At 39.5% G+C, this 27,872-nt stretch overlaps 1 protein-coding gene across 5 annotated transcripts in view; it reads right to left on the bottom strand.

Moving 5' to 3' along the window:
* The window catches only part of JAZF1 (JAZF zinc finger 1), a 1,846,146-nt gene that overhangs the window by 1,066,160 nt on the left and 752,114 nt on the right, over window positions 1–27,872 (bottom strand). For 4 of the 5 annotated variants that reach the window (XM_044066805.1, XM_044066806.1, XM_044066808.1 and 1 more), the window contains exon 2: window positions 10,003–10,075. In XM_044066805.1, the coding sequence (XP_043922740.1) occupies window positions 10,003–10,075 (73 nt within the window). Of the gene's footprint in view, window positions 1–10,002; window positions 10,076–27,872 lie in introns of those variants that run through there. The other variant, XM_044066809.1, reaches the window with a different exon arrangement.

Raw genomic sequence — 27,872 nt, 5'->3', positions numbered from 1 at the left:
CATTTCCGACTTTTGGTGTGTACAGGTGTGTATTTTATTCAAGTTGCCTACCTCCTCTCTTCTGGAACAAAAAAATCATGCTGTGGCCCATATAATGAGGAGAACCGTTATGGAGCATGTGCCCCAATCTGTTCCCTGTGCTTGTATTAATAAACATGGGCAGACAGAAACACAAGGTGTAATTGCTGTGTTTTCCAGCTCATGGACACAAGAGGATGATGATGGAATGGTTAAAACGTGCTCCCTTGAGCAGCTATACAGCACTAGCAAAATGCAAAATTTTTTTTCATGAATCAGGTGGTTGTCTACTTCCAATCTCAGATGAGACATATGAAGGTGCAGACACCAGTTCCTTTTCACACATCTCACTATACTTATCTTCTCTCTTCAGATGGATCTCGGACAAAAAAGTCCATTCTTGAAGACTGAAAACTGTTGAAGATCAACACTTTGGTTTTAAGCTAGTAAGCCAGCTAGTTTATCTGGCATTGACATTTCTTATTGGCTTTCCTCCCACCACCTCTGCTGAAAGCTGCCCTACAACTGTCATCCCTTCAAAAAAAATACTCTTTTCTTCTCATTTTTAAATCAATCACTTCTACTTTCATGCCATGGTTTGTTCATTAACATTATTTTTTTCTGAAAGGTGCTGCTAGCATCTGCTTTACATATTTTTAGCTCCCTGAAGATCCTGCTTTAACTCTTTTTTTTTTTTAGATTACACACTAAGCTCCACTAGTATCCCAACACACGGCTTCTTTCACAATCACTGGAAAACTTCAAGACTCAACCCTTGGAGTCCTGAAACTGAACAGAAAAAGGCAAAGTCTTTGCTTTCTCTTCTGAGGTGGGTATATGGATGTGCCCCTTGAAAATAAAGTTTTTAAAACACACTTTTCTCACAATTTTGGTCCTCCAAATTATGATATGGAGCTCTGAATGGGTAATGATTACAATTCTGAGAACCAAAATCATGAGTCCCAAATCTGCCAAAAAAAAAAAAAAGGATAAAAGGATATTGCCACCTCTCTCATCCATGGAAAATCATCCTCACAAAAAGAAATGCATTAACTGGTTACTCCTAAATTTTGGCCACCTAAATACAGGTCTAGTATGCCTACATCTGTCTCTGCTAAATCTATTTCCTGCATAATGCAGCCTCTTATGAGGAAAAGCTTTCATTTATGTTTGGGACATTTTACTCCTCATTCCAAACCTCCAGTATGTAGGGGTAATTTTTTTCTGTTTCATTCTTGGGCTGAATCCTGGATGAAAACATGAAGCTTTTCTGTTCCACAAAAAGTCTTCAGTTACAATGAATGGCACAGTGCCAGAATCAAACCTCTTTTCCAGTTTGGACCCCACTTATGTTGGACAACTCCTCCTTGCTGGAAAATATGTGACAGAGCAATACTGGCAAGTTCCTCTCTGCAGCAAAAGAGGCTCCCTGGAGCATGGACAACCTTGCCTAATGCAAAGGATAACAGTTTCAACTTTCATCTAAACACCAGACATTAAGTACTTCTCCATTCCTTCCCAGCTGCTGTACTGCTTACCTACCTCCCCCTTCCACGTGCTTACCATTGTCAGGACCTCTCTATTCACAAACGTTTAACATCTGCAATCAACCTTAGTGTGTATCTTTTTTCCTAACATTTTTTTTTTGCAATTTTTTGTTCTCCCTTCTCCAGCTTTCTTCCTGCACTGAAATAAGATCTTCTTCAGCATAGTCAAATATCTAACTTTTGCTTTGTTTTGCTGTTGTCTATAACAGTTGTTTTAATCATGAGAACAGAACGCATTTCAGTGCATTCTAGGTAATGTATATCTCTGTAATGGTGGAGAGAGACAGCATGAGAGGATTGGGCAAGTCCTTCTCCTCTTACAAACTAATTCAAACAAAACAAAACCAAAAAAAAAGTTTAGGAACAAAGAATCCAAGCAGAGGACTCCACTAAATGTTACTAGTATACACAATGTCTTATAATACTGTCTCCACCTTAAAAATCTATGTATACAATGTACATTGGGCCATACGCCCTTTTATAATCACTTATCCCATAGCAACACATTGGTCAAGGGGAAGAATTCAGATTCAGCAATACAAATACAAATACACATTCAGTTATCAGACAATATGCACTCATTTGCCAATATTATTCACCTTCTTATTTCCAGGATGCCTACATCTCAAACTTTAAGCATTAAAATCATAGTTCTGGAGTTTAAAAATCATAGCAGAGGGTCAGAGAGAGGCTCACTTTCTTAATTTTTATAATAAAAGGTATTTAGGTACTGTACCTTATAAAATTAATGCTATTGAATCTGTGTAGAGATGTATTTCAGATATTTATTAATCTATGGTCCTTTAAATAGGGCTACATTCATGAGCAGCATTGTGGGCAAAAGTCATAGCGCTATACAAAAATCATAGCAGTTAAGTGGTATTCTAGGATATCAAAACAACATGTTATTTCATGAATAAGTTATTTATCTAGCTACTCCTTAGGGATTCTACTATTTTTTGATGGCAACATATTTACCAGACATTCCACCCCCTATGTGTCTCCTAATATTAGCTCTAGGTGCAGCATCCTTGCTATCAAAGCACATCTTTACTTGAAACTAGAAAATGGCAAAATCCAATAAGAACAAATGCTGAAAAGACCATAAGCAAACAGCTGTAGTTTTATTTAAGTTTCAGTTTCTAACCATTATTCTAAAATTAACCTAAAAAGTTCTGTGGATTTTTTTTTATATATTCTGCTTTTCAAACCATTAATTTGTCCAGTGAATCTGTCTTGTACTTCAGTGTTTGCAGTTCTGATATGTTTTTGTTGTTGCTACTGCATTTGTGAACCTAGGGAAAATGTTAATTCAAATTATTGCTTGGGATAACTACTGTGATATTGTCTTTTTTACAAACCAAAGTGTAAAATGGTCACACCAACAAACCATTCAGTAAAAATGCAAGAAAGACCCCAACAGGCTAAAATCATCCCTGAGTAATAACTGCTATACTGTATTTATCCTGAGTATCATACAAAGACAATAACAGTTAATGTTTTAAGTATACATCATTGTCAGACTTACTCAGGCCTCACCTGAAAAGAGGCCTGGGCCTTCCTACAGAGAGGGCCTCACCAAATGAAAAGTAATAATTTGTGGTCAATAGCACATTACTGTTTAAAGTAACTTGCTGACACACTTCCTTGACAAGAACAAGTATGCTAAAGATTATTTGCTACTTTTACTGCTACTATTCACCTGACTACTACTAGACTACCAGCAAACAACAGTTACACACTAGTGCCAGAAGCAACAGTACAAAGACAATTCTTTACTACCAACCCCATGTATTTATAAACATTGTAAGCACATAAACTATACTCTACTACTAAATGAAACCTAAAACCTAGGATGTTCTCTACTGAATACTAGCTGTAACATTGCTATCACTGTATGAACTTGTGTATGTGCAAGATTTGTGTTTTATGTGACTTTGCTGTTCTCTAGTCAACATTACTATATTCAAAATTATGTGTAACACAGGGCAGTGTATGCAATGTGTGTATAAAACTTCTCTGTTCAAACCTATAGATATCAAAAATCTGGACAATGGCTCTTGAAAACTAGGTGTAAATAGCCAAAAAAAAATGGACAGCTAATTAGCATTTTATTTGCATATTTAATAACATAAGTCCTCCCATGCCCAATAGGATTGTAGATACCACCACTCAAAAAAAAAAACTGACACTAGATGAAATGATTCAAAATATAAGCAGAATAATCATATTTTATTAAGCTTTAATGATGACGGATTAATAAAAAGGAAACTAGTAAAAAAAGTTCCCCAAGGCAACTGTTTTCCCCACTCCAGATAAAATATTTCAGGACCAGGGAGGAGACAAACGTGTCCCATTGTAGCATCATCTTGCAGTTATGAATTTCTCTTTGTCCTACCCATAATTCTGCCCTCACATATGCAGTGACAGGGGCATCTACATCAGTACCAGATAGTACAACAAGTATATGCTTTGAGTTGCTCGATATGTTTAGGCAGATTCTGAGAAGGTTAAAAAAATAACTCTTCTGTTCTTTGCCTAGATGACAGCATTCTCAGTACCACCGTTGTAGACATAGGACTATGTATTCCTAAGCAACACAATCTATCTTAGCAGTTCAGATAAAATCTGGCAAACTTCTTGTCTTAAGCAACCCTAAAAGACACTCACAATTTCATGAAAATTAAACAAAATAGAGCAAAGTTCTGGACTTAAAAGGGCTGGGACACAAAGCCAACTACAACTGAACTGTATCAGAAGCAAGTTTGATACATTTAATTTGAAAGGGAATAAGTGGCAAACATTCATTCTGTATCAATAAGGAAGATTATGTTTTCATGTGTTTATCTGTTGGAAAAGTCCAGAATTAAGCAAGACACTGCATGTTGATAACGAATCTGCTAAAATGTAAATACTGCTCATTGCTACATCAAAAACTTGTAATTATTACCATCTGACGGAAAACATAGAAAAGTATATTCACACCTGTTGCACATGCTGCATCCTTGATTCAACAGTAAATAATAAGAATATTACTACTTTCATAAAATTTTTATTTAACATTTGTTTACTGGGGAAGTCTGACTTGGAATGAGCCAATATTCAGTGGAGGCCCAGGGAGAAATGCTCCACGCATGTTTTTATAATGTAGGTACACAAAAATAAAAGGTTAACAAAGAAGACATCGGACACTATTTATTAAAACAAGTCGTGACATGCATAACTTTACAAGATTAATACTACTAGTCTTTCTGTTTTAACTTAGCCCATGTTGTAAATTAAAAACCTTCTTCCCAATGTCTTGGTTTAAAATCTCTCCAACTTCAACCAAATCAGTCAGCAGTGCAAATTTCATTCTGATTCCCTGTATAGGGTGTTCATGACTTAATGATAGACCATCAACTTCAGCAGTCACAGTTCCTTCATCATCTATGACTTCACCAGGTGTGATGTTTTTTTTTCCTCAACAGAAACTGCATATTTATTTTCTAATGGAGAACTTCTAGAACTGCAGAATCCTTATATTTGTTCTATGATCCTTCAGTGGCACAAAATGTAATAAAATTATCCTCCCAGTTAATTTTCCAGGTCACATATGTTGCTGATCCAACAGCTTTCCTCAGTTCTCAAGGATTGTGCTAGAGACTTGAATATTAACTGCTGCAGTTGCCTGGCAACAAGCTGGGTTACACTAACAATAAAAAATGTGGTGATTTGTTAACATTAGGACACACTGTCATGATTTGTTGCAGGTGTGGACAGCACAGACTTGACTGACAGCCTGAAAACATTGTGGCACTGTTTTGAAGGTTAACCCTTTCTGCCCAAAGGGAGATGGGGACAAAGGACAAAAATTAGCAATGATTGTTAAATGTTACTCTAATTCACTTAAGAAGTTAAGAGAACAGCAGACTTTTTACATTAATGTGCACTTTGTGAATAGTAAAATGTATGAAACTATAATGTCCTGCATTACTGACTTACAATGACAGACAATTATCCAAATGGGGCGGCCGCAGTGGTGCAGTGGTTAGCATTGTCGCCTAACAGCAAGAGGTTCTCCGGTTTGATCCTCGGCTGGGGTGCCATCTGTGCGGAGTCTGCATGTCCTCCCTGTGGTCACATGGGTTTCCTCTGGGTGCTCCGGTTTCCTCCCACATCCCAAAAACATGCTGCAGGTGGATTGGACACTCTAAATTGGCCCTTAGGTGTGATAGCGTATGTGTGTATCCCTTCTGTGGAAGGTTGGGCGGGCGCCGGGCTGGCAACTCGACACTGTAAAACTCCACTGCCAATCATGAGCGGACAGGTGATCCGCTGTGGTGACCCCTAACCGGGAAAAAGCCAAAAGAAGAAGAAGTAGGCGGGCTGTTGCCCCCTTAGACCCCCCACCTTATTTCCAAAATTACCTATTATTAACACAAGTTTAACTGCCTTGCAGTCCTATGGCAGAGGAGGGAAGGGGAGGCAACAGCCCCAAGTTGGATGTTATGAGCATGTCTTCTTAGTCTGTTATCTCCTCAAGAACAGAATTTTTCACAACGGCATACATTTCTTGAACAATAAGAAGTGTAAAATTATAATTATGAGGTTTTGACACATTACTGACCATAAATTCCAAAAAAAAAACTTAAGAAAGAGAGAGAGAAAGAGAGCACAAAAAGAGGAAAAACCAGAGCACCTGAGATGTACTCCCACTTCAATTAAAAAAAAAAAAAAACAAAAAACTTTTGAATGAACTGGCTTTTATGTGGGCAGCAATTTTCCTGCATCTCAGCTCATGCCACACCAGGGGTGTAGACTGAGACTGCACATCCTGGTGTGCCCTAATGAAAACAACAGCCAAAATGTTGCCCTGTTCCTATCTCATGTGAATGGAGAGAAGCACTTTGTCATGCTAGACTCCATGTATTGGAGTACAGCAATTCTTATTTTAATTATTGAATACTACTGCAGCAAGGCAGGCGGGCTGCAGTGCCCTTTATCTCATACAGGCAGTCTTGGCTCTCATGGTGTCATTATGTTTCACATAATCCAGTGACAGCTAGTATAGTCTGAACTCTGGAACTCACAACTGAAAGGGATCACTTGAAATTTCACATTACCATGTTATTTTGAGTAAATAAATCTCCATTTCTTGACAAAAGCAGGAAAGTTGAGAGGTGCATGTACAACATACATTATCTGTAGTCTTACTCATGTTTATTAATCCATCTACTTAGCGCACACATTATGTACTACTAATCCTGAATAATGTACGTATGCCACCTAGTCTGGGCTGAGGCTAAAAAGGCACCTTAGAGCAGCCCGGTAATATACTTAACAATAAATAAATCGATGCCACAATGTACATGGTGTATCTCTTTCTTATGGGGTATTTGCTGTATGAAAATAGGGCTGAGGCCTGGATGGTAATCTACAAATAATTTAATAGGGGATTCAAGCTTCTGAACCATCTAGTGTTCATGACCTCAGCTCCTTCCATGAGTATCAAATTCAAATGCTGTAATTCTAGTGCATGCTTTTTGATAACACAGACACTAAGAACAGAGGATCTACTGATGAATACAGAGTATCTTAAAGCACAGTTAACCCAGTTTCTACCATAACCTTGATTAAGCTGTATACTGTATACAATGCCTCAGAAAAAATATGCATAACAGGAGAAGGCACTGATATAATATAGCACCAGTCCTCTGCCGAAACTGATGCTCTTTACAAGCATATTACTAAGTCCTTTGTAGAGCATTTAAAGTTTGGCCAGGAAACAGAAAGTTAACTGAGAATCCTGAAGAAGAATAGCTATTCCTCTCTACTGAAGGAGACTCCTTTCAACTGCCTCAGTTGAACTTTTTAAGGTCTCAGAACACCTAGCAGATATCTTTTCCCTGCCAGAAGTTACACCACCAGACTCGGCAGTAGCAGCAGACTAAAAGTCAAAGGGCTCCGACCAGACTATGCAGACGTTTTGGCTTATCACCCACCCTGACTGAGGGCCCAGTATGGGATTACAGCTAGTGGAGAACAACTGTAACACCCCTTGTGAAGAAGAAGAAATTAAGGCATCCAGGCATAATGTCCTTGTCTCTTCCAGCAGGGATTTTATGCTGTACTGTTAGTCCCTGAGGTTCAGAACTGATAATGAAATGTCTGTTCCTGTCTTCCTTTGCACATATATTTGTATGCCTTTGTATCACTCCTTGGCTTTCAATTTGATAGGGTGTGGTGCCAAAAACTCCTGCACCCTCTTGCCAAGGTAGGTGAGCTGACTGTTGGCTGCTCAAGCCAACCTAATTTCACAAGTTTGTAGTTCCTCCTGAATTACTAGCTTTACTGATAAATGGACTACCCCTACATCAATCATAGGCAGATAAGACTATCCTCTACCCCCAACAGGCCAGCTTCCACATCTTAATTTTATGTAAGAGTTCTCAGCCTTCATGCTCATTCAGTTAATCTAAATTCCTTACACAGACATTCTCTTTTCAGTAGCATTTATTTCAATCAGAAGAATTTAACAGCCACATATTCTATTTATTCTCCTTACTTAATGTTTCATATAAACAGCAAGCTGTCATACAATCTTTTTTAGGTCTTTTGGCTCCTTGCAGCTGAGTACTGACTGACAACACCGTCTCTCATCATTCAGCTGGTTTAATGGACTTGCTTTAGCCTCTCTCATGCTCTACCCGACTGACATCCAGGGCTGGTGGGTAAACTGAGGATTCTGCTGCAGCAACACTCTGCTACACAGGAGCATTTTTGTTATTATGCTATATCCTTTCCATTTCCGACCAAGCACACTTGTTCAATGTCCAGGGGTGAATCTGCAATGAGCATGTGCTGGCATATCACCCTGCCTCTGTTATGATTTAGCTAGTGTCCCTCACCTGTTCCCCTGCAATGACAATGTCAACTTGTGCATTCCCTAGGTCGCACTATGGCTCAACCACTGGATGCACTTAAGTGAAACCCCCCAGTGGCTATACCCATCCTTCCGTGCCATCTCATCATACATCACAGGGGCTAATCAAACTCAAGTTGCCTGGACTGAAGTCAGGACTTTAACCCTCTGTGCCACGGCACTGGCTAGTTGTCATACATTCTTAATGCAGCTATGGTGTCTAATTTAAACCATTACCGTTGCCTCTCAGTTCTCTTTTCAGAGTGTTTCAGTGCAGCTGAATATTTTCTGTAAGACATGGATGTGCAGCAGAATTAAGCACTATGCCAGTATAAAACCTACCTTTGGAAAAATAACCGAGTCTTTGCTCACTCTACCAAAGACAGGGAATGTAGGTCACCAACTAATGCTTGCCCAAGCAGACCGCTACCTGTACTGTCTTTTGTTTGGACACGCATGACAAGACAACTGTCTAGCTAAACCAGGCTCAACCAGGACAAGATCTTTGCTGCAGCAACATGGTCTATTGTCTATATTTTCAAAAGGCATAAAAAGATTAGCTCTGCTTCCAGATTCAGAACATCCACACAAACTGCTATTCTGAAGAGCACTGCCTCATAAAAGTCCACCATTGAGGTGATTTACATGTTTGCTTGGGACATTGTCCAGACAGCCCGGCAGCTAGTTCTTCAAAGTAAGGTTACGGCAGTTAAGTGAAATATTCACCAAAATAATTCATCTACAAGATAAAAACTCTGGCAGCATGACATATCCTCTTTCTTTTCCTCCTGGATGGCAAAGTGTCACATCACTTATCAGCTTTGATTCTATATGGTATATTTTAAACAAGAACACATAAGGAAAAATGCAGAGCCAGTGTCTGCTCCTTTAAGGTATGGTGGCAAAGCTCATCAAAGAGATGCTATATAGTATGTTTTCCATGAGGACAGATAATTAAAGAACTGCAAATGTAGTGTCTGCTCCTTTAAGGTATGTGTGCAAGGGATGTCCAAAGGGTCAGAGCCAAGCAATGCTAGGAGAACAAGTGGTCCTAATGATAGGGAGAAAAGTCCTGACTGTCCTGCAATCACAGCTTTCATCTCAAATCTGTATCACTGTGTGAGTACATCACACAGTTATTGTTTTTAAAGGCAACTCAGATACTACCCAAGAAACTTAACCACATTCTTTTCTTTATTGCTACTATTTTGTTAGAACCTCAGCATTCTAAACAAAAATGTGAGAATTCCACTCGTCAGGCATAAAACCTACTTAGGATTCTGTATGCATCAAGTCAGTACATGACTACTTTGTATTTAAGGAAGTACAACACCATAAGATCAGAAAAAATAAGCAGGCATCTCAAACCTCATATGAAGCCAGATATTTGTTGGACCAAAGGATGACTTTCTCCACCTTATTGCTAAATATAGCAGAATAACTATGTTAACAGAAAACATGTGGCTACAGGAAAAACTGAATTGCTAATATGTATAGATCATGAAACTCGGGTGCCTCAAAAAGACCACTCACCTGTTGATGTAGCTGAGGGCAACGTAAGTTGGCTGCTGCAACTCCTGCTTCTCCAAAACACGTGGGTCTGTATCTGTAGAAGTAGAAAAATAAATTAATAAGGTTGTTTAGCTTCAACATATCTGAGAACATTGCAGATGCAAGTGTGACAATTAAGGAATAGCAGAAAAGTAGCATCCAGGTAGCACCCAACAAACAAGCTGTGAATTAACTGATGCAAGATTAATTCAATAACTGACACTGACAGACATGTTTTAATCCCACCACAATAGTGCGGAACAATGGTGCCTTGACCTAACTGACCTTTAAATAATCTGAAGGCCATGTGAGGCATGAAGGAAGGGGGCCTGTTTTACTGAGATGATGCTGAATTTCCTTTTTTAGCATGTTCCATGTACTCATGGAACAAACTTCCATTGTCATTCGCTCCACTACTAAAAGTGGCAAATTCAAAAAGCAATTAAAAATTCATTTCCAGCATTCATGGATCTGTACTCATCAGGAAATTACCTAATGAATTTTTCTTCTTCTCTCAATTAACATATCTGCCTGGTATCTACCTAAACTATTTACATATATTACTCTCTGCAGTTAGTACCAATGCTATTAAATGCATCTTTGTTGTACTATGTCATGATGTTACTCTGAATTTTTTTTTATTTTAGGCATGTTACATTCCTTGTAAATAACTTAATGTTAACCAAATTTCTCAAACATATTGCTATTGCATTCTCAAAATACTTTACTTTTGCCTTGTATATATTTGCATTGTATATTTCTCTCTGTTTTTGTACTGTTAAGTATCTTGCAACTTGAATTGTTATTTTTTTCTTATTTTTTAATTACTTTCCTGAAGCTTTTCTCCTTGGGTCTCTGCTGAAAAAGGGCTCTCTGGCCCAGTCAGACTAACACTGTTAACAAATGTAAAAATAAAATAAATGTTTGTTCTTACAGAATTATTAGAAAATCGGTTAATGGCAGACAATACAGTAGATAAATACTTTTCTAATAATTAATTTGACTTATAGTGTATAGAAATAAAGTAAGCAAATACAAGTAAAAAAAACAGATAAAATACTAAAAATAATCACAAATCCATCCAATAAATGCAACTAGTACAGAAACGTAGGACATGTACATCTCATATTGCACAGAGTATGAACTCCAGTTAAGACGAGCTACTCTACTCTGTATCAGCTGCAAATGCCACCTGAAGACAGCAGGAAGTGCAAGATAAAGAGCAGGATAAGAATCAGTACGGCAGGACACAAAGCTACGAACCAGAAAAACAAACTTTGTCCTACCGACAAAGAAAAAGAAACAGAATTGTGCTGCAGATTGCCAGGGGTAAATCATGCTGCAGGAGGACTACAATATGGCATCGTTTTAGTAATACAGTTCAGAGATTATCTTTCACAACAGTTTAAGGGAAATGTTCTTTTATGAGCTCTTGAAGGTGAGCCAGCTTCACACCAAATGTACACATCACATCAGTTCTAGTCTAATGTGACAGTTCACAGACCGGCATTTGCTCACATTTCTATATTATCTCCAGAGAAATATCTTGTTTTTTCCACACAAAATAGTGGAACTAATAAAAATAAATGCTTTATAAATGTGACAAATATTTCTGAACTACTTATCAAGGTAACATCTTATTTAGAAATATCAAGCATTTTAATAATTACATAAGCAGACTGTACAATAAAAACTTCCCCCCACTTTCAATTTTGACTTCCGTGGTTGTTCACCCATCAGTTAAGACTTCTCCTATATCATGGATGCTTACATGAACAGGAATAATAATTCTGGGAATTCTGAGAGGTGTAGTCTTCCAGGAGGCTTGCCCCCAACAAAATGCTTTTTCCTGTTTGTTGACATCTGACTTAATGCTTTGAGTGTTTCATTGATGAATAATCAACTCATATCCCCTTCCGCACAGTTTTTGCTCCCACTGCATAATTCACACACAGCATACCTATTTGTTCTGTGATAGGGTTGTAGCTTTTACTTCTGTGACTGCCTCATTTACATGCAGGATGGCAGAAACAGGGAAATCAATGTAACTGCTTTGGTTACCAGGTGAGTTAGTCAAATGCTTTGTTAAGGATTTATGACTTTATTATTTTGTGCTATAGAACACATAGTTTCACTTTTCTGTGTTATGGAACACAAAGCTGTATGCACATGCCACATAAAAATCTGTAATTCTATTTGCATCTTATTTGTTTTTCATTGATATTGTATAAAACTGAACTACTGCTATGATAGAGCACATTGGTTTTGTAAGTCTATTCTTTTTATAATGATAAATAAAATGGTGACTGACCTGTGCTTGAGTTCCACTGTGTTATTTTCTATCCCCGTTCAGTAAAGGACTGTGGCAAAGTCAGATTACCTTGAGATTTTCAATTTAAAACATTGTGTGTATGTGTGTGACAATGTGTGCGTTTGAGACACAGACAGACAGAACCATTTACATCATAGTAAGAGTGCCTTCTCTCTGTGCTCTAAAATGTCTAAAATATCAGTACTCTGAAGTCGTACACTTGGCTTCTGCAGCTGGTAACTGACTGGGTCCTGTAGCCCAGAGGTGATTAAATATCATTATGTCTCTGTCATGTTACTGGAGAGACAGGGACAAAAGTACACCTGATGCCAGCAGTGTTCTTAATTTATCAAAATCTCACTTTCAAATTACTTTACAATACACATCAAACATGCAATGTTATCGTGGCACTACACAGCACATGCTCTTCTAAATTATGAAGCAAAGATGAAGGGCTAAAAGTCACTCACATACCCCTATCATTCACTCTTAATCCTATACATTAGGAATCTGTGGCAATGTTTATCCTGAATATTACACTAGTAAAAGACAGCCGCTGCCTTTAAAAAGCTATGCTAATATTGCTCAGATGACGGAATTCTGCATGTGTACCCCATATTATTAATTGATTGATCAATGACTTGTTTAGTGCACTCACTCATTCCTGTGGACAGCTTTACATGCAAGGGCAATTTACTGTAGGCAGTCTGCAATAACAACTTATCACATGAAAGGAAAGTGGAGTAGTTATATCTAGGGCAAGCTGCAAACTCTACACCGACAGCTAATTCTATTTTAGATGATGGAGTTTACACACACACACACACACACACACACACACACACACACAGAGAGCTGCATACAAATATGCAAACATAAATATAGACAGTTACATATACACACACAATCTCCTGTCCCCTCATACTGTACCCCAGTAATAGCCATAGTGCTTTTAGAGCTATGCTGAACGTCACACCTGTATTAGCACACTACAGTAAACTTTCAGTTAACCGGAACTCAAGCAACCAGAAAAAAAAAAATCAAAGAAATACAGTACAATTTTCATGTGTTGCACTTTCTGTCCCCACCCCCCCCCCTGCAGAAACATACCTCAGGAATAAATTCTCTCTCTTCCCCAACCTAAGAACAAGTCAAACTAAACAAATAGTATAGGATATACTATTAGTCAGGCCTGTTTTTAATAGTAGCTCTCAAGCAACCAGAAACTACAGTTATCTGGCATCTACCAAACCCTATGGGTGCCGGATAACAGAGAGGTTACTGTAGTAGCACAAGTGAATTATCGACTAATGAGCTTATTTAGCAGGTCATCATGTTCTGAAGTGTATTTACACAGTACGAATGCTGCTTATGGATGCAATGGCCTAGCAAAGTTAAGAAAAATATATAGGTATAGCAATGTAGGCATGGTCCAAAAAACAAAAACTCCCATAGTCACATGTACTTCAGCCCTTCTGTCATGTACTATATCTATCAATCTATCTATGTATCTATCTAACATTTAATGGGACAGTCCATCTGTGTATGATAGCCCTTTTCAGTGGAGGCCAGTGGATAAAATCCACAGAAAATTATTATATTAAAGGAAGCATTCAATAAATACATACAGCGTTTAGTAGTATTTTTTATAAAGCAAGAGTAATAATGTGTTGCAAACCAGACAGATGGCTTTAAGTTGCATTTTTACATTGGCCCTGATTCCAATCCTTGTGACCACTTACACTGAGAGCAAGTCTTTTGGTATCTGGCCCCCAGTGTAAGCCTGTTTATAGATAAGCCTTACTATGAAGTAAATCACTTACATCGACAGCAGCTCTTTTGGAATGTGGCCCGCTGTCAGAATAAGGTATTTAGGCAGAGGTCACAGATGAATGTGCAGTAATTTGACATATACGTATTTAGAGAATCACAAGGTTTGAACAATAAGATTTGGGCAGGGATCACAAGAGACAGTAGCACAATGTAGTCCCAGTTACATAGAGGACATAAATTGAGGGGGATGTTTGTGGTTGTGGTCTAACTGGAGAAAAGAGAAGGTATTTCACTATGAGTGGAGGAAGGTAGCATACAATGTTGAGGGCTTACTATTTATTTATTTTACATTTGGTAACTGAGAAAGTCAGTTCAAAATAGAATGACAATAAAAAACAACAATATAAAGTACAGCGATACAAAATTGTAAAACACAAATTTATTTATTTATTGGCATTTGTTAACCAAGGAAGTCTAACTGGGTCAGAAACCCATTTTCAGAGGAGGCCCAGGGAGAAAAGCTCCACCTAAAATACATAAAACATTTAACAACTGACAGTCAGATGCAGATAAATATATTCTAACGCAGAAATGTACTTGTTTGGTGTGTTTCACTGATTCATTTAGTACATAGTAGTGCCTTGCTGCATTCATAAATACACATAACAGGCTTATTCGTATAGAGTAGTAGCTTTGCAGTTAGTTTTGGAGTTTAGAGTTGGGATCATCATCAGATAAGGATTATTGAAACTGAGATAATAGCCGAGGGAAGAGCTGATAGGAGAGTAGTGGTGGGTAATAGTGTACAGAGGGAGATGATGGAGGGTGTGGGTTAAGAGTAAGAGGAGAATATTTCAATCTACATGGCATGCATACAACATAAAAAGAGAATAACAAACATAAAATGTTCAGAACTGTGGTACAGGAAGTATGACAGTACATCTAGTTGATGAAAGGTACAGGTCAGAAGTATTTAAAGGAAAATGTAGTGGTGAGACATGACCATACACTGTAACATTTAGGTAGCAACACAGTACGTAGTCTTAACCATAGGGCATATGATAAAAATCCTATTGGAGTTTTACATACTTAGTCCAGGTTAGACAGACATTGTACACTGGAGAATTACTGCCTAGTTGATATATAGTGTTGCAGAATAAGGAGGTGTTGAGAAAAGAGAGCCTCAGAATGCTGAGGTTAGAAGTTTGGTAGTTTGATGGAGGCACGTGTGTTGTTAGAAACTGAGGATAAATTAACCAAGGGTGGTGCAGGAACATAGCCATGTACCTGTCAGATGACTTTTGAGCATTTGTTTAAACTTTAAGGAAGAATGTGATACTATATCACGGGGTAGAGCATTTCATTCCTGGAGAAGAGGGAATCACCTGCCGCATTGTTGGCTTTTATTACCTATAATAGTAATCTATTACTTGAGTGGAGTGTTCTATTGTTTGAGTGTAAAAGTATTAGATTATGGAGGATGGGAGTTTTGTCAGCTTGGCGAAACATTTTTATGGGCAAAAATCAGTGGGTTGTAGAGAAGGACTTGGGGAAATTCAAGGCAATTAAGTTGTTTAATAGCTAAAACAATTATGTGTCTTGAAAGGAGAGTCTGCGGAAAACCTGTCTATTTTATTGTAGCAGGAAATGAGTTTGGTTATTTCAGTCTTTCTCAAGTTTGTGAGTCTAGGGGAGGCATAGAGGAGTGTAGATATGAGATGGGTATGTGCAATGGTGGATTTAGCTTGTTTAGAAAGGAATTGTTTACTTCTGTAAAGAACACCTACTTCTTATGCACTTTCTTTATGGTCTGGGAGATATGGATGTTAAATTTCATATTACAGTTGATTTCGATGCCTAGAAGTTTAGTGTGAGTTTATTTTATTTTTATTTTACATTTGTTGACCGGGATAGTCCGACGGGATGCATGTCCATTTTCAGCAGAGGCCTGGGAAGAAAAGCTCCAAACATACAGACAAAAACATACATACATGCTAAGGGTTTTACAAAGTAAGAAAGGTTAGGCATTCAAGAGGAATGTACCATTTTAATGGGAGAAAAGCTCCAATGGTGCAGATAAAAACATACATCCCAAGCAACACATAAATAACAAGTAAATATTACAAGTATGGTATGTCCCTCTAGAGGGATCAGCAATTTTAACAGTATGTAGTAGAATATAAAAAATAATAAACAGGTGGATTACAGCAACACTTTATTACAAAGAAATGTACAGAACAAGATTGCCATTGCAAGCATTTGTGAGCAAGAAGCAAGTACATTGCTGTTGAGTTAGGGAGTTGTTATGGTGCTTAATCAGGGTTGGTACGTGGACAGAGCCAGTGCCTTTTATTATACTGTTTGAGGCCTTTTTTAAAGAGGCTTAGAGAGGGTTACAGGGTAATGTCTGCTGGAAGTAAGTTCCAAGATTTCCCAAAGGAGTTGGCAAACAGGGAGTCACCAGCTGAGTTATTAGCTTTCAGTGTTTGAACTAACAGCTTGTTGGATGAACGTAATGGCCTGGAGTTAGTGTATGGTTTTATGATAGTTTTAAGGGCGGGGGTGTTTTCAGCTTGGTTGAGAATATTATGTGCTACTATTAGGAAACTTCAAGTAATGACCCAAAACTGTTTTACTATAGTTGAAGAATGGTTCTCTGAACTGAACTAATACTTAATCAAATAAAAAAAAATTATTACTATTTTTTTCCCCTCTGCAATACTCCCCTGGAAAAACCTCCAAAAATGCTGACAAACACGCTCCATGTGGTATCCACAAATGGAATCATCATAGAGCCTGTCTCTCTACTAACTAAACTACTAGACTATTAGCTGAAATTTGATATTCACATTAACCATTAACCTAACCATTAAAACCATAAGCAACGGCTCTCGGTATAGAATAAAGAATAATAAATTTCTTATTTTCCTTATCACCTTTACCAACCAACACATCCTCCTCCTCTCCTCCTTCCCTCCCAGTACTTTCCCTCTCAATACGCTCGAGCTCAACAAGCTATCTGTTGCCTACAATCACATAGCCAGATTTGTAAGAGGAACACCAGGAACACCATATCGTCACCATTGCCTAATGACACTCATGTCCTAAACCAGACTAATCTCAAACGCCTCATTCCACCTTTGTCTCTTCCCTATCCCCAGAGTTTAAACTTAAACTCTCCCGGTTCACAATTTAATCAATGTTCATTATCTATATATCTATTCTGTTGATGTTATAACCAATAGGCCTCTACTGAAAATAAATAAATTAGCTGACTGAACTGTATTAAGCTTGGCAGTTCTAGCCACCCTAGGAGATTGAGGTTGTGGCAGTGATATGTCTTATATGTTGATCCTGTAACAAATGTGGCAATATGGTGGTAGCAGTGAGAGAGTTTGGTAAGCTCTGATTTGTTTAGGTTACAGAGTACAGGGGAAGCATATAGAAGGGTGGAGAGAAAATGAGAGCAGGCAATAGCGATTCTAGCTATAGGGGTTAGAAAAGGTTTATTTCTATATAGTGAGCCAAGCCTTTTGTAGATGGTTTTGATAGTCTTGTTGATCTGCAGGTCGAATTTGAGATTATCTACTATTACCCCTAAGAGCTTGGTTAGGATATCTGGCGAAATAGAGGTACCATTGTTTGATGTTATAGTAAAGGAAATTGGGGGGACCTTACAAGTGGGGGTAAAGAGTAACAGTTTGCTCTTATTGGGATTCAACAGAAGAAGGTGATTAGAGAGCCACTTTTCAACTGTGTTGAATGTACTCTGGATTAGAGTTTGCAGGACTGTTGGGGAGGAGGCTGAGCAGGTCAGAGTGGAGTCGTCTGTATATTGGATGCAGGTTGCAGCTGGGATGGCAGTGTGTAGGTTATTGATAAATATAGAAAAGAGTAGAGGACCTAAAATGGAGCCATGAGGAACTCCAAGAGTGAAAGGTAACAAAGTAGATAGTTTGCCCTGCCAAAGTACTGCTTGTTGTCCGCCATTCAGATAGCATTGGAACCACTGTATAGTATGGTTGTCTAGGGGAACAGACTTCAGAGAGTGGATGAGTAATTGGTGATTGACCATATCAAAGGCCTTTGAGAGGTCTAGGAAGAGGGCTGATGATAGCAAGTTATTATTTCTGTTTAGATATATGGCATTGGTGAAGGAAAGGAGAGCAGAGATGGTGCTATGATGTGGCCTAAAGCCATGCTGAGAGACAGCCAGTATTTGGTTCTGAATGAGATGGTACATAATTTGTTTGTGGACGCACTTTCCATTATTATGGCCAGTGGTGAAAGAATGGCGATGGGTCTATAATTGGATAATTCTGTGGGATAACATGAGATTTTTTCCAGATGGGGGGGATAGAACCAACAGTTAGGGACCTGTTGATCAGGATAGATATGGGAAATGCTATGGCATCAGCAGTTATGTTTAAGAACTCTGCTGGGAGAAAGTCAGCAGATAGGGTGGCGGGCTTCAATTTTTTGATTAGCGATCGAATTACAGTGGTAGAGACAGGTTGGAAGTTGAAGGGGGGATGAGTAGCGGGTGTGTTAGTGGAGGTGCTAGTCACGGGTGTATTAGTGGTGGAGTTAGTGTGTGGGATTGAGTTGGTTAGTAAGAGATTGGATTGTTTCAGTGAAGAAATTATTAAAGGCACTAGCGACGTTCTCAGGTGGTTTCTGGGTGTAGTTTGTTGGGGTTGGAGTGGTAGATTGTCCTGGATGAAAAAGCTGGTTTATACCTGCCCAGAAGTTTTTGGGATTGTTTTGATGCTTCTGCTGCAAGTTTTGGTAGTAGCTTTTTTGTCTTGCTGAATGGATTTTTTTGTGTCATTCCTAAGTTGATGGTATTTTAGTTGGTCGAGAGGGGCTTTAGTTCCTCACCAGATGGCCCAGGCCTTATTTATAAGTTTGATTTTTAGTTTGGTTTCCTTAGTGAACCATGGTGCTGTATTTGTTTTAGTCTTAATATTACGAGATGGGGCATGGGAGTCCAGGATGTTTAGGAATTTAGTATTAAAATATGCCAATGCCTCTCCCAGTGGTAAATGTCTTAGGATTGACCAGTTGACTGAGTTAAGTTCATTTTGGAAATTTACAGGATTGAAGTTTTTGGTATTTCTGACTGTCCTATAGGTGGGCTGATGGGAGTTCTCATCCTTATCCTTAATAATGCAAGTTAGAGAGTGATCACTTAGGTCATCGGGGAGGGTTCCAGATTTATACAAGTGGTGATGGCTATTGATAATAATCCAATCAAGAATACTTTCTCTATTGTTGGGTTTGCTGATCCTAGTAGGAGCGGTTATTATTTGACTGAACCCGAAGAGATTTATGTGGGTGACAGGGGATTCAGCTGCACAAGTGGAAAAGTCAATGGTGAAGTTACCAAGCACAATGGTTTCTTCGGGGTGGATAACCATTGGAGGACATCTTCTAGGGTGCTTATATTGTTCCCTGGAGGAATGTAGATACAGACAATATTTATGCATTTGTTGTGATTAATTCGAAGTTTAGTTATAAAGATTTCAGCATTATTAAATAGGGGTGGCTGTATGGAATGCCTATTAACACTTAGTGCTTTTTTGTAGAGAACAGCTATTCCCCCTCCCTTTTTAGCAGTGCGGTCTAATCATTGAATATTATACCCTGGTGGTAATATCTCATCAGCAGCAGTAGTAGGTTTTAGCCAGGTTTCTGTGAGACACATTATATTTGGGGAATGGACTGCTAATAGGGCGTGTAGGTTGTGTATTTTGTTGTTTCTGCTTCTAATGTTTAGATGAAAGGTTAGAAGATAGTTTGTGGTTCTATTAAGTGGTAGAGTAATGGTGGGGGTATTGTTGTAGGAGTTAGTGGCACTATCAGAAGAAGGGCCAGGGTTGGGATGTATGTCCCTGTCTACTATTAGGTTGTAGTAAAGTCTGATGATGAGTTACTGAAGAAATGATGGTTTTATTCTTGGACATAATATTAAAGGAGTAGTTAGATCTGGTGGATATTGTTGGCTAAATAGAAGTATTTTTATTTATTTTTTTAGCTTGGAGGTAGTGAGCCATGCCTCAAATGAGAGAAAGGAATCTTGTGTAAGTGACTGGAGCTCATGCAGGGAGGGGGAGAACAGATTAAGGTTGAGTCGTCAGCATATTGGATAACAGAAGCATGAAGACAGGAAGTATGTGGATTGTTAGTAAAAAATGAAAAGAGTAGGGGACCTAGAATGAAGCCTTGGGGAACTCCTATTGTAACTGGAAGAAGAGGGGAGAGGTCATTCTGCCATTTGATGGCCTGCTGGCAAACCAAGATGACATTAAACTCAAAAAGAACTTGGATAGGTTTATCATGTGTCACCAGGTCAAATGTCTTGGAAAGGTCAAGAAAGATAGCAGATACTAAGTTACCACTGTTTCTATGGTGGTTAACTATGTTGCTGAAAGACATTAAAGCAGTAGTAGTTCTATGGTAGGGGCAAATGCCATGCTGGGTGTTTGTAATAAGTTTATGTGTGTGTAAGTGATCCATAATTTATGTATGCACCTCTCTAGGATTTTGAATAGAAGGGATAGTATGGCTATAGGACGATAATTAGTTAATTCTGTAGACTTACCACCTTTATGAAATGGTATCATGTGGAATATTTTCCAAATCTCAGGGACTTTATTTTCGAACGTGGATGTATTGATAAGGATGGTTACAGGGTAGGCTATTGCATCGGCAGCAATTTGCAAAATTTCTGGTGGAAGTTGGTCTGCAGCCAGGGATGTGGGTATTATTTTTTTAAGTAATTTTTTTATGTTGACGACGGAGACAGGCTTGAATGTAAAGGAGTTGTTGTTAATGTTTGTTTTGGGTGGTTCAGTAGACGTGGGGGGGGCTTTGAAGATCAGACTACGCTGTTATGGTTTCAGTGAAATATTTGTTGAATTGTGTAGCAATGTTTTCTGTGGTATTATTGGTTGAAGGGGAGGGTGTGGAATATTTTCCTTGAAGGAGAATACTGTTAATGTCTGCCCACAACTTTTAAGGGTTTTTTGGTGCTTCATTTGTATATTCTGGTAGTAATTAATTTTATCTTGTTTAACTGATTTTTTTTTAGCTTTATTCCGGAGCTCTAAGTAACACTGTTTAGCTGTTTGGGACCTGGTGGAGTGCCAATGGTTCCAGGCTTTGTCTCTAGTTATTAGTAATGACCTGGTTTCTTTAGTTAGCCAAGGAGCACCCTTTGATTTGGTTCTAATAGTTCTAGGAGGAGTGTGTGTGTGTGTCCAGGATATCTTAAAATGTAGTGTTAAAGAACTTAACTGCTTCTTCTAGGGGAAGTAGTTTTAGAGGTGTCCAGTTACATGTTTGTAATCCAGACAGGAAATTGGAAGTGTTAAAATATTTTTTGCTTCTTATCAGATGGTAAGCTAATTGTTTATGATGATGAAACTGATGTCTAAGTAGGAAGGCTGGTTGATAATTACTCAGACTATCAGGAAGGCAGCCAGACTGAAAGGGGTGGGTGGTTCTATTTATTTGTATCCAATCAAGGGTTGATTGCTTTTTGGTTGCCTTATCTACTCTTGTGGGGGACTGGATGATTTCAGTAAATCCATATAGGTATATAAAATTATTGGGGCTTTGAAAGGAGCAGGGAATCCAATCAATGTTAAAATCAAGCATAATGATAGTTTCATTTGGTAATGAGCTAGAGGTCTAATGGAGTATGGTTTCCAGGGTTGTTATATTGTTACCTGGAGGGATATAGCATCCAATTATGTTAATGAGTTTTTTTGGAATTTACTTCAAGTTTGGATAATAAAATTTCTGCGCTAAGTTGGGAATACTCAAATCTAAAGGCTTAACTTTCAGGTTGTTTTTAAATAGAATTGCCACCCCACCTCCTTTTTTGGGTACTCTGTCTTTGTGTAGGATATTATATCCTGATGGAAGAATCCCATTGTCACTACTGCTTGGTTTTAACCAGGTTTCAGTTAATACTACAATATCAGGGGAGTACAGTGAGAGATTGGCATGTAGATCATAGACCTTACTTATTATGCTTCTGACATTAATGTTAAGAATTAGGAGGACAGAGTTATTATGATGGGTTAATAAGTTAGTAAAAGGTGATAGAGGAAAAGGGGTGTTAGTTTGTTGATGTACTACTATGTGGAGTGTCAAAGAATATATTACTGGTAGGCTATGCAAGGAAAAGGTAGATATTATGTGGATAATGTGCTAGAAACAAGTGTAAAAGATTCAGTAGAGCAGTGTGAGTGATATAGTGAGAGGAGAGGTAAATATATAGGGTGAGTACACAAAGTAAAAAGCGGATCTTTTACAATGCCTTCTGTGTTCCAAACAGAATGTGGAGCAGAGAGCAGAGATGACTGTTATAAAGAGTAAAATAAATGATGTAGAGTAAAGTGGGTAGAAGCCTGTGGATGTATAGTACAGTTGTGTACACTTACCATAAATGTAGATGTTCAAGTGTATTCACTGTTGCAGTCATTACATTTGGGTTATCCTGCTGGCGGGTTGCCCTCAGTCGGCCTGAATTCCAAAATCTTGGGTCCTGCGTCGGTTACTGTCGCCTCTTCCCTGATGTCAGGTCTTCAGGGGTATAAAAGATGCAGCAGACGCCATTTTATTTAGTTTTTCTTGCCCCAGATGTCAGGTGCCCCCAAAAAGGTAGGCTAAAATAAAACATACATGCACCAAAATAAGCTTTATCTTCATCTATAAGCAAATACACCACCTAGGTTGTATAGATTAGAGAAGGAAAGGTAAGTTCCAGCAAAGATTAGGGGGATGGCAGGAGGGTAACCTGGACTGCAAGAGTGAATACACTCGAACATCTACATTTATGGTAAGTGTACACAACTGTACTATGTTCTTCATGTTTCACTGTTGCAGTCATTACATTTGGGTTGATTCCCAAAGCTATGGTTGGGGGGCTGGAGCTAAACCACATTAGGAGCGGCTATGAGGCCCTGCAGAACTGCAGTGGCAAAGCTTGCCCTGGATTTAGAGTAAAGCGGCAGATTGTAATGTTTTGTAAAGGTATGCACTGAACTCCAAGTTGCAGCCTCCAAAATGTCTTTGGTTGGTACTCCCCTGAGAAAGGCTGCAGAAGTGGCTGCAGCTCTGGTTGAATGTGGCCTAATGCCCTTAGGCACTGGTTTGCTATACTGTGAGTAGCAGAAACTAATGCAGTGACCTATCCACTTTGAAATAGTCTGCTTGGAGATAGCCTTTCCTTGTGATGCTGTGGCATATGCCACTAGTAATTGCTCTGTCTTTCTGAAAACTTTAGTTTTGTCCAAGTACAATCTAAGTTGTCTGTGTATGTCCAAAGAATGCAGAATTTTCTCCCCTTTGTTCTGTGGGTTTGGATAAAAGGTTGGCAAATGAATTATTTGGTTAAGGGCAATACTGGATACCACCTTAGGCATAAATGTAGGGTTTGTTCTCAGAGAGACCCTGTCTGGATAGAAAATGATAAAAGGTTCCACAGCCATGAGAGCCTGTAGCTCTGAAACTTGTCTTGCAGAAGTTATTGCTAGGAGCAGAGCTGTTTTCCAAGATATGAACTTTATGTCCACAGTAGCAGCTGGTTCAAATGGAGGTAAGGTGAGTTTTTCCAAGACATAGCTGAGGTCCCATGCAGGTATTAGCGTTCTCCTTGGAGGCCTTAAGTTTTTGGCTCCTCTGAGGTACTGCCTTAATAAAGGATGAGAAAAGAGTGGTGACTCTGTATTGTAATGAGCCGAAATGGCAGAGGCATGGATTTTAATTGATGAAAAAGGTAGGCCTTTGTCCAGCATCTCAGTTAAATATTGCAAAATCTGAGGAATATTTGGGACAGTTGTATCAGTTCCTTGAGCTTGGTTCCAAGCGCAAAATCTCTTCCATTTCCCAGCATAGGATTTTCTAGTTCTAGGCCTTCTGGCTTCTAAAATGACATCCATCACAGCTTTACTGAGAGGTGTGGTTTGTATGGCTACATTATCCACCATGCTGCCAGGTTTAGGGTCCTGAGTTGGCTGTGCAGAATCTGATTGTTTTGCTGGGACAGTAGATGAGGTATTTGAGGTACGGTCCAGGCTGGGCATTGGGACAAGTTTCTTAAGCTCGGATACCAGTACCGGCGTGGCCAGTCTGGGGCAATCAGAATCATTTTTGGTTTCTCCTGCCTGACCTTTAGGAGTACCTTGTGGAGGAGAGGCAGTGGAGGAAAGGCATATACTGATAGGTTTGTCCAGTTGAAAGATAAGGCGTCCACTTTCCAAGCTTGTCTGTGATAAGTCCTTGTGCAGAATCTTTTTAGTTGATTGTTTTGAGGAGAGGCAAATAGATCTATGTCCCCATTTCATTGTTATCAAGCTGAAGACTTGTGGATCCAGGTGCCACTCGTGGGGATCCATGAGGTTTCTACTTAGTTCGTCTGCCAGAGTATTTTCCTTTCCTGGCAGGAATTGTGCCTGCAGATGTACTTTGTAAGTCAAAGCTGTGTTCCACAATGTCATGGCTAGTCTGCAAAGGGGGTAAGAATGTGTGCCCCCCTGCTTGTTTATATACCACATGACCGTGGTGTTGTCTGTCTATCAGTAGTTGTCCCAGATGAAGTAGGTCCTTGAAGGCTGTCAGGGCATTTGAACAGCTAGCATTTCTTTTTGATTGATATGTAGATGCTTTTGGTTTGTGGACCAGGTGCCCTGAATGCCTCTTCCTGCCATGTGTGCCCCCCAGGCATAATCTGATGCATCTGTCGTTAGACTCTGCCTGGCTGGGGGTAGTGAGAATGCCTGTCCCTTGTTTTGGTGACAAGCCTTTGCCCACCATCGAAATTCCTGTTGCAGGCAGGGAATTAGAATAATCATTGTTTCCAGGCTGTGGCAATGTTGTGTCCAGACACTTTTTAGGTACCATTGAATTTTCCTCATATGCAGTCTTGCATATGGAATTAGTAAGATGCAAGACACCATGAAGCCCAAAGCCTGCAGAAATTTTCTTGCAGATAACTGGGCCTTTGTTGCCATTTCCTTGAAATAGGTAGTCAGTTGCCTTTGTTTGTCTGGAGTGAGATAAGCCATCTGCGCAGTTGTATTTAAGCTTGCACCCAGGAATATTATCTCTTGAGAGGGTACTAGTTATGATTTCTCTTTGTTGACTGTGAACCCTAGGCCTGTTAAGAGTCTTATCACAAAAGTCAGATGCTGTAGTAGAATGTCGTTGTTCTCTACTTGTATGAGGCAGTCATTCAAGTAAGGATATATTTGTATTCCTCTTTGTCTGCAGTAAGCAATTACTGGTGCCAGGCACTTTGTGAAGACCTTGGGTGCAGTAGAAAAGCCAAAGGGCAGTGCAGAGAATTGGTAATGCTTTGAGCCAGCCTTGAATCTGAGGTATCTTCTGTATGATTGTCTGATTGGGACATGCAGGTATGCCTCTTTTAGGGCTAAAGTCACGAGCCAAGCCTTGCTGCCCAGCATGGGCAGAAGCTGCTGTAAGGTCAACATCTTGAATTTTGGTATATTCAAGAAAGTGTTTAGAATAGATAGGTCCAGTATTGGTCTCCATGCTTTGTCCTTTCTGGGTACCAAGAACAGCCTTGAGTAAAATCCTTGTCCCTGCTCTTGCTGTGGTACTTGTTGAATAGCCCTCATGTCCATGACAGCTCTGACTTGTTTTTGAGCCTCTGCCCATTGATGTTTTGGCAGGTCTGGCCAACTGTTTGCCCTTGGCAGGGTATGGAAATGAAACTTGTAGCCTTGTGACACTATGTCTAGAACCCATTTGTCCTGGGTTATAATGTGCCAATTTTGAGAAAAAAGTGCTAGTTTTCCCCCTAAGGGTGCTGCCAGAAGATAAGTGCTTGGCGCAGGCAAGTGGAAGTCATTTGGACTGTTTCCTGTATGATTGTGATTTGTCCTCTCCATCTTTGGAGGTAGAAGCACTCCACTGCTTAGACCTGTAGGATCCTTGCGGCTGTGATCTGCCTCTAGGGCGTCTGGATCTGCCCCTTTGAGGTCTGTCTGAGACTGGAAAGGACCAATTCTTTGTAGGCCAGTGCCTGCTAAATCTAGGTGGCTGTACCTGTAAGAAATCCTTGACCGTTTGCATAGATTTAGCTTTGTCCTCCATTTTCTTTAACACCTCTTCTGCCTTAACACCAAACAAGGCATCATGTTGTAAAGGAGCATCTAATAATTTTGCTTTAACATGGTCAGGCAGATTTTGTTCCTTTAACCAAGCATGCCTCCTAATGACAGAACCTGTAACAGCGGCCCTGCAGGAGGCCTCCAGAGAATCAAACCTACATTGCAAAGTATGCTTTCCAACTTGTTCAGCTGCGTGCAATAAATCCTGCATTTCTTTGTTTTCTGCACATTCAGAATTTGCCATCATTTTCTGTTTTAGCAGTGTCATGATATATTGCTGATATTTGAGCATATGAAACTGGCAATTTAAGGCCCTTATAGCCAAAGTAGTAGATGTGTAAACATTTTTGCCCCATCTATCCAGAGCCCTGGAATCCCTGTCAGAGGGGGTAGGACTTTTTGCAGTAGAAGCCTTGACCTCCTTTGGACCCTTTCTGGGTCTGCAGAAGGGTTTTTGAAAAGGAATTTATGAGAGTCAGGGACCCTATAGTATCTGTCCGGCTTAACAGGAGCTGGAAGTAAAGAGTCAGGGCTCAGACTAGACTCTGAGAACACATCATCTACAATGCCCAACACAAGTGGAATAGCTAGAGGCCTGTGTTGAGGTAGTAAAAGGAAGTCTCTGAGCCTTTTCTTAGATTCTGAAAAATCTTGGCTCTCCCAGTGGAAGTGCTCCCTCATGGTATGCAAGGATTCCCCAAAACAGTAGTCCTCAGGAGGAGAAGCTGAAGGAATTGATTCTTCAGCATCAGAATCCTCATGAGGGGGAAGAGAACATTCCTGATCAGAAGAAGAATCAGAAGAAATGGAAACCTGATCTGAAGATTCATAGTCTGTCTCTTGCCTAGGCCTCTTATGAGGAGGGGGATTGGAACCCCTGATCAAGGTAATTAAGTCTTTGGCCATTTTGAGCATCTATATTTTGGGCATGGAGGCCTGTCCTTGTGACTGGTGAACTTGTTTCTTTGCCTTTAAAGGTGTCTTAGTCTTTGAAGTCGGTTTAATATATAATTGTTTAGGTCTGAATACACCCTCAGAAGCCGATGCCTGCTCAGCGGCTCCAGACCCATCTGAGGGAATAATCTCCGAGGCTCCAATACCTTGAGTTTCCTGCGGCTTGCCCGACTCCACGTGGGAGTTGGTAGTGGCTTGCGACTCTAAAGTAGTGGGTGTCAGGGGCTGCAAAAGCACCTCACTGAGAACCGGCGAACCCGCAACTTCCTTAGGAGAAGCTTCATCATCGGTTTTGGACCTCGGTTGCCTGTCCTTTTCTTTTTCTTTGCGTTTTTTGTGAACTCCAGTAGTCAGATGGCTATCCGACGACATTGTATAATTAAATCTTCGCCCAAAATAGCTTAATGCAAAATTGTACTGACGCTTAATAGTGCGTTGGTTAAATCTAGCATAAAACTGACAAATAGCAATGTCGTGGTCAGGGCCTAGGCAAGGAATACATAAGAATGAAAGTCCTTATGAGGTATTTGTTTCACACAAGAAATACAATTATTAACTTTTTCTGACATCGGTCTGCAGCAAGAAAAATGTTTCCCCAACGGGGTACTTAGCTTTTAATGAAGACTTTGGATCTGAAACTCAAACACGAAAATCTCAGGAGTTGGCTG

The sequence above is a fragment of the Protopterus annectens genome, chromosome 3.part1 (assembly GCF_019279795.1).
Source record: "Protopterus annectens isolate FY-2018-M chromosome 3.part1, PAN1.0, whole genome shotgun sequence".
Taxonomy (NCBI): Eukaryota; Metazoa; Chordata; order Ceratodontiformes; family Protopteridae; genus Protopterus; species Protopterus annectens.
Note: the sequence above shows the minus strand (reverse complement) of the source record. Positions and strands in the feature narration are given on the sequence as shown.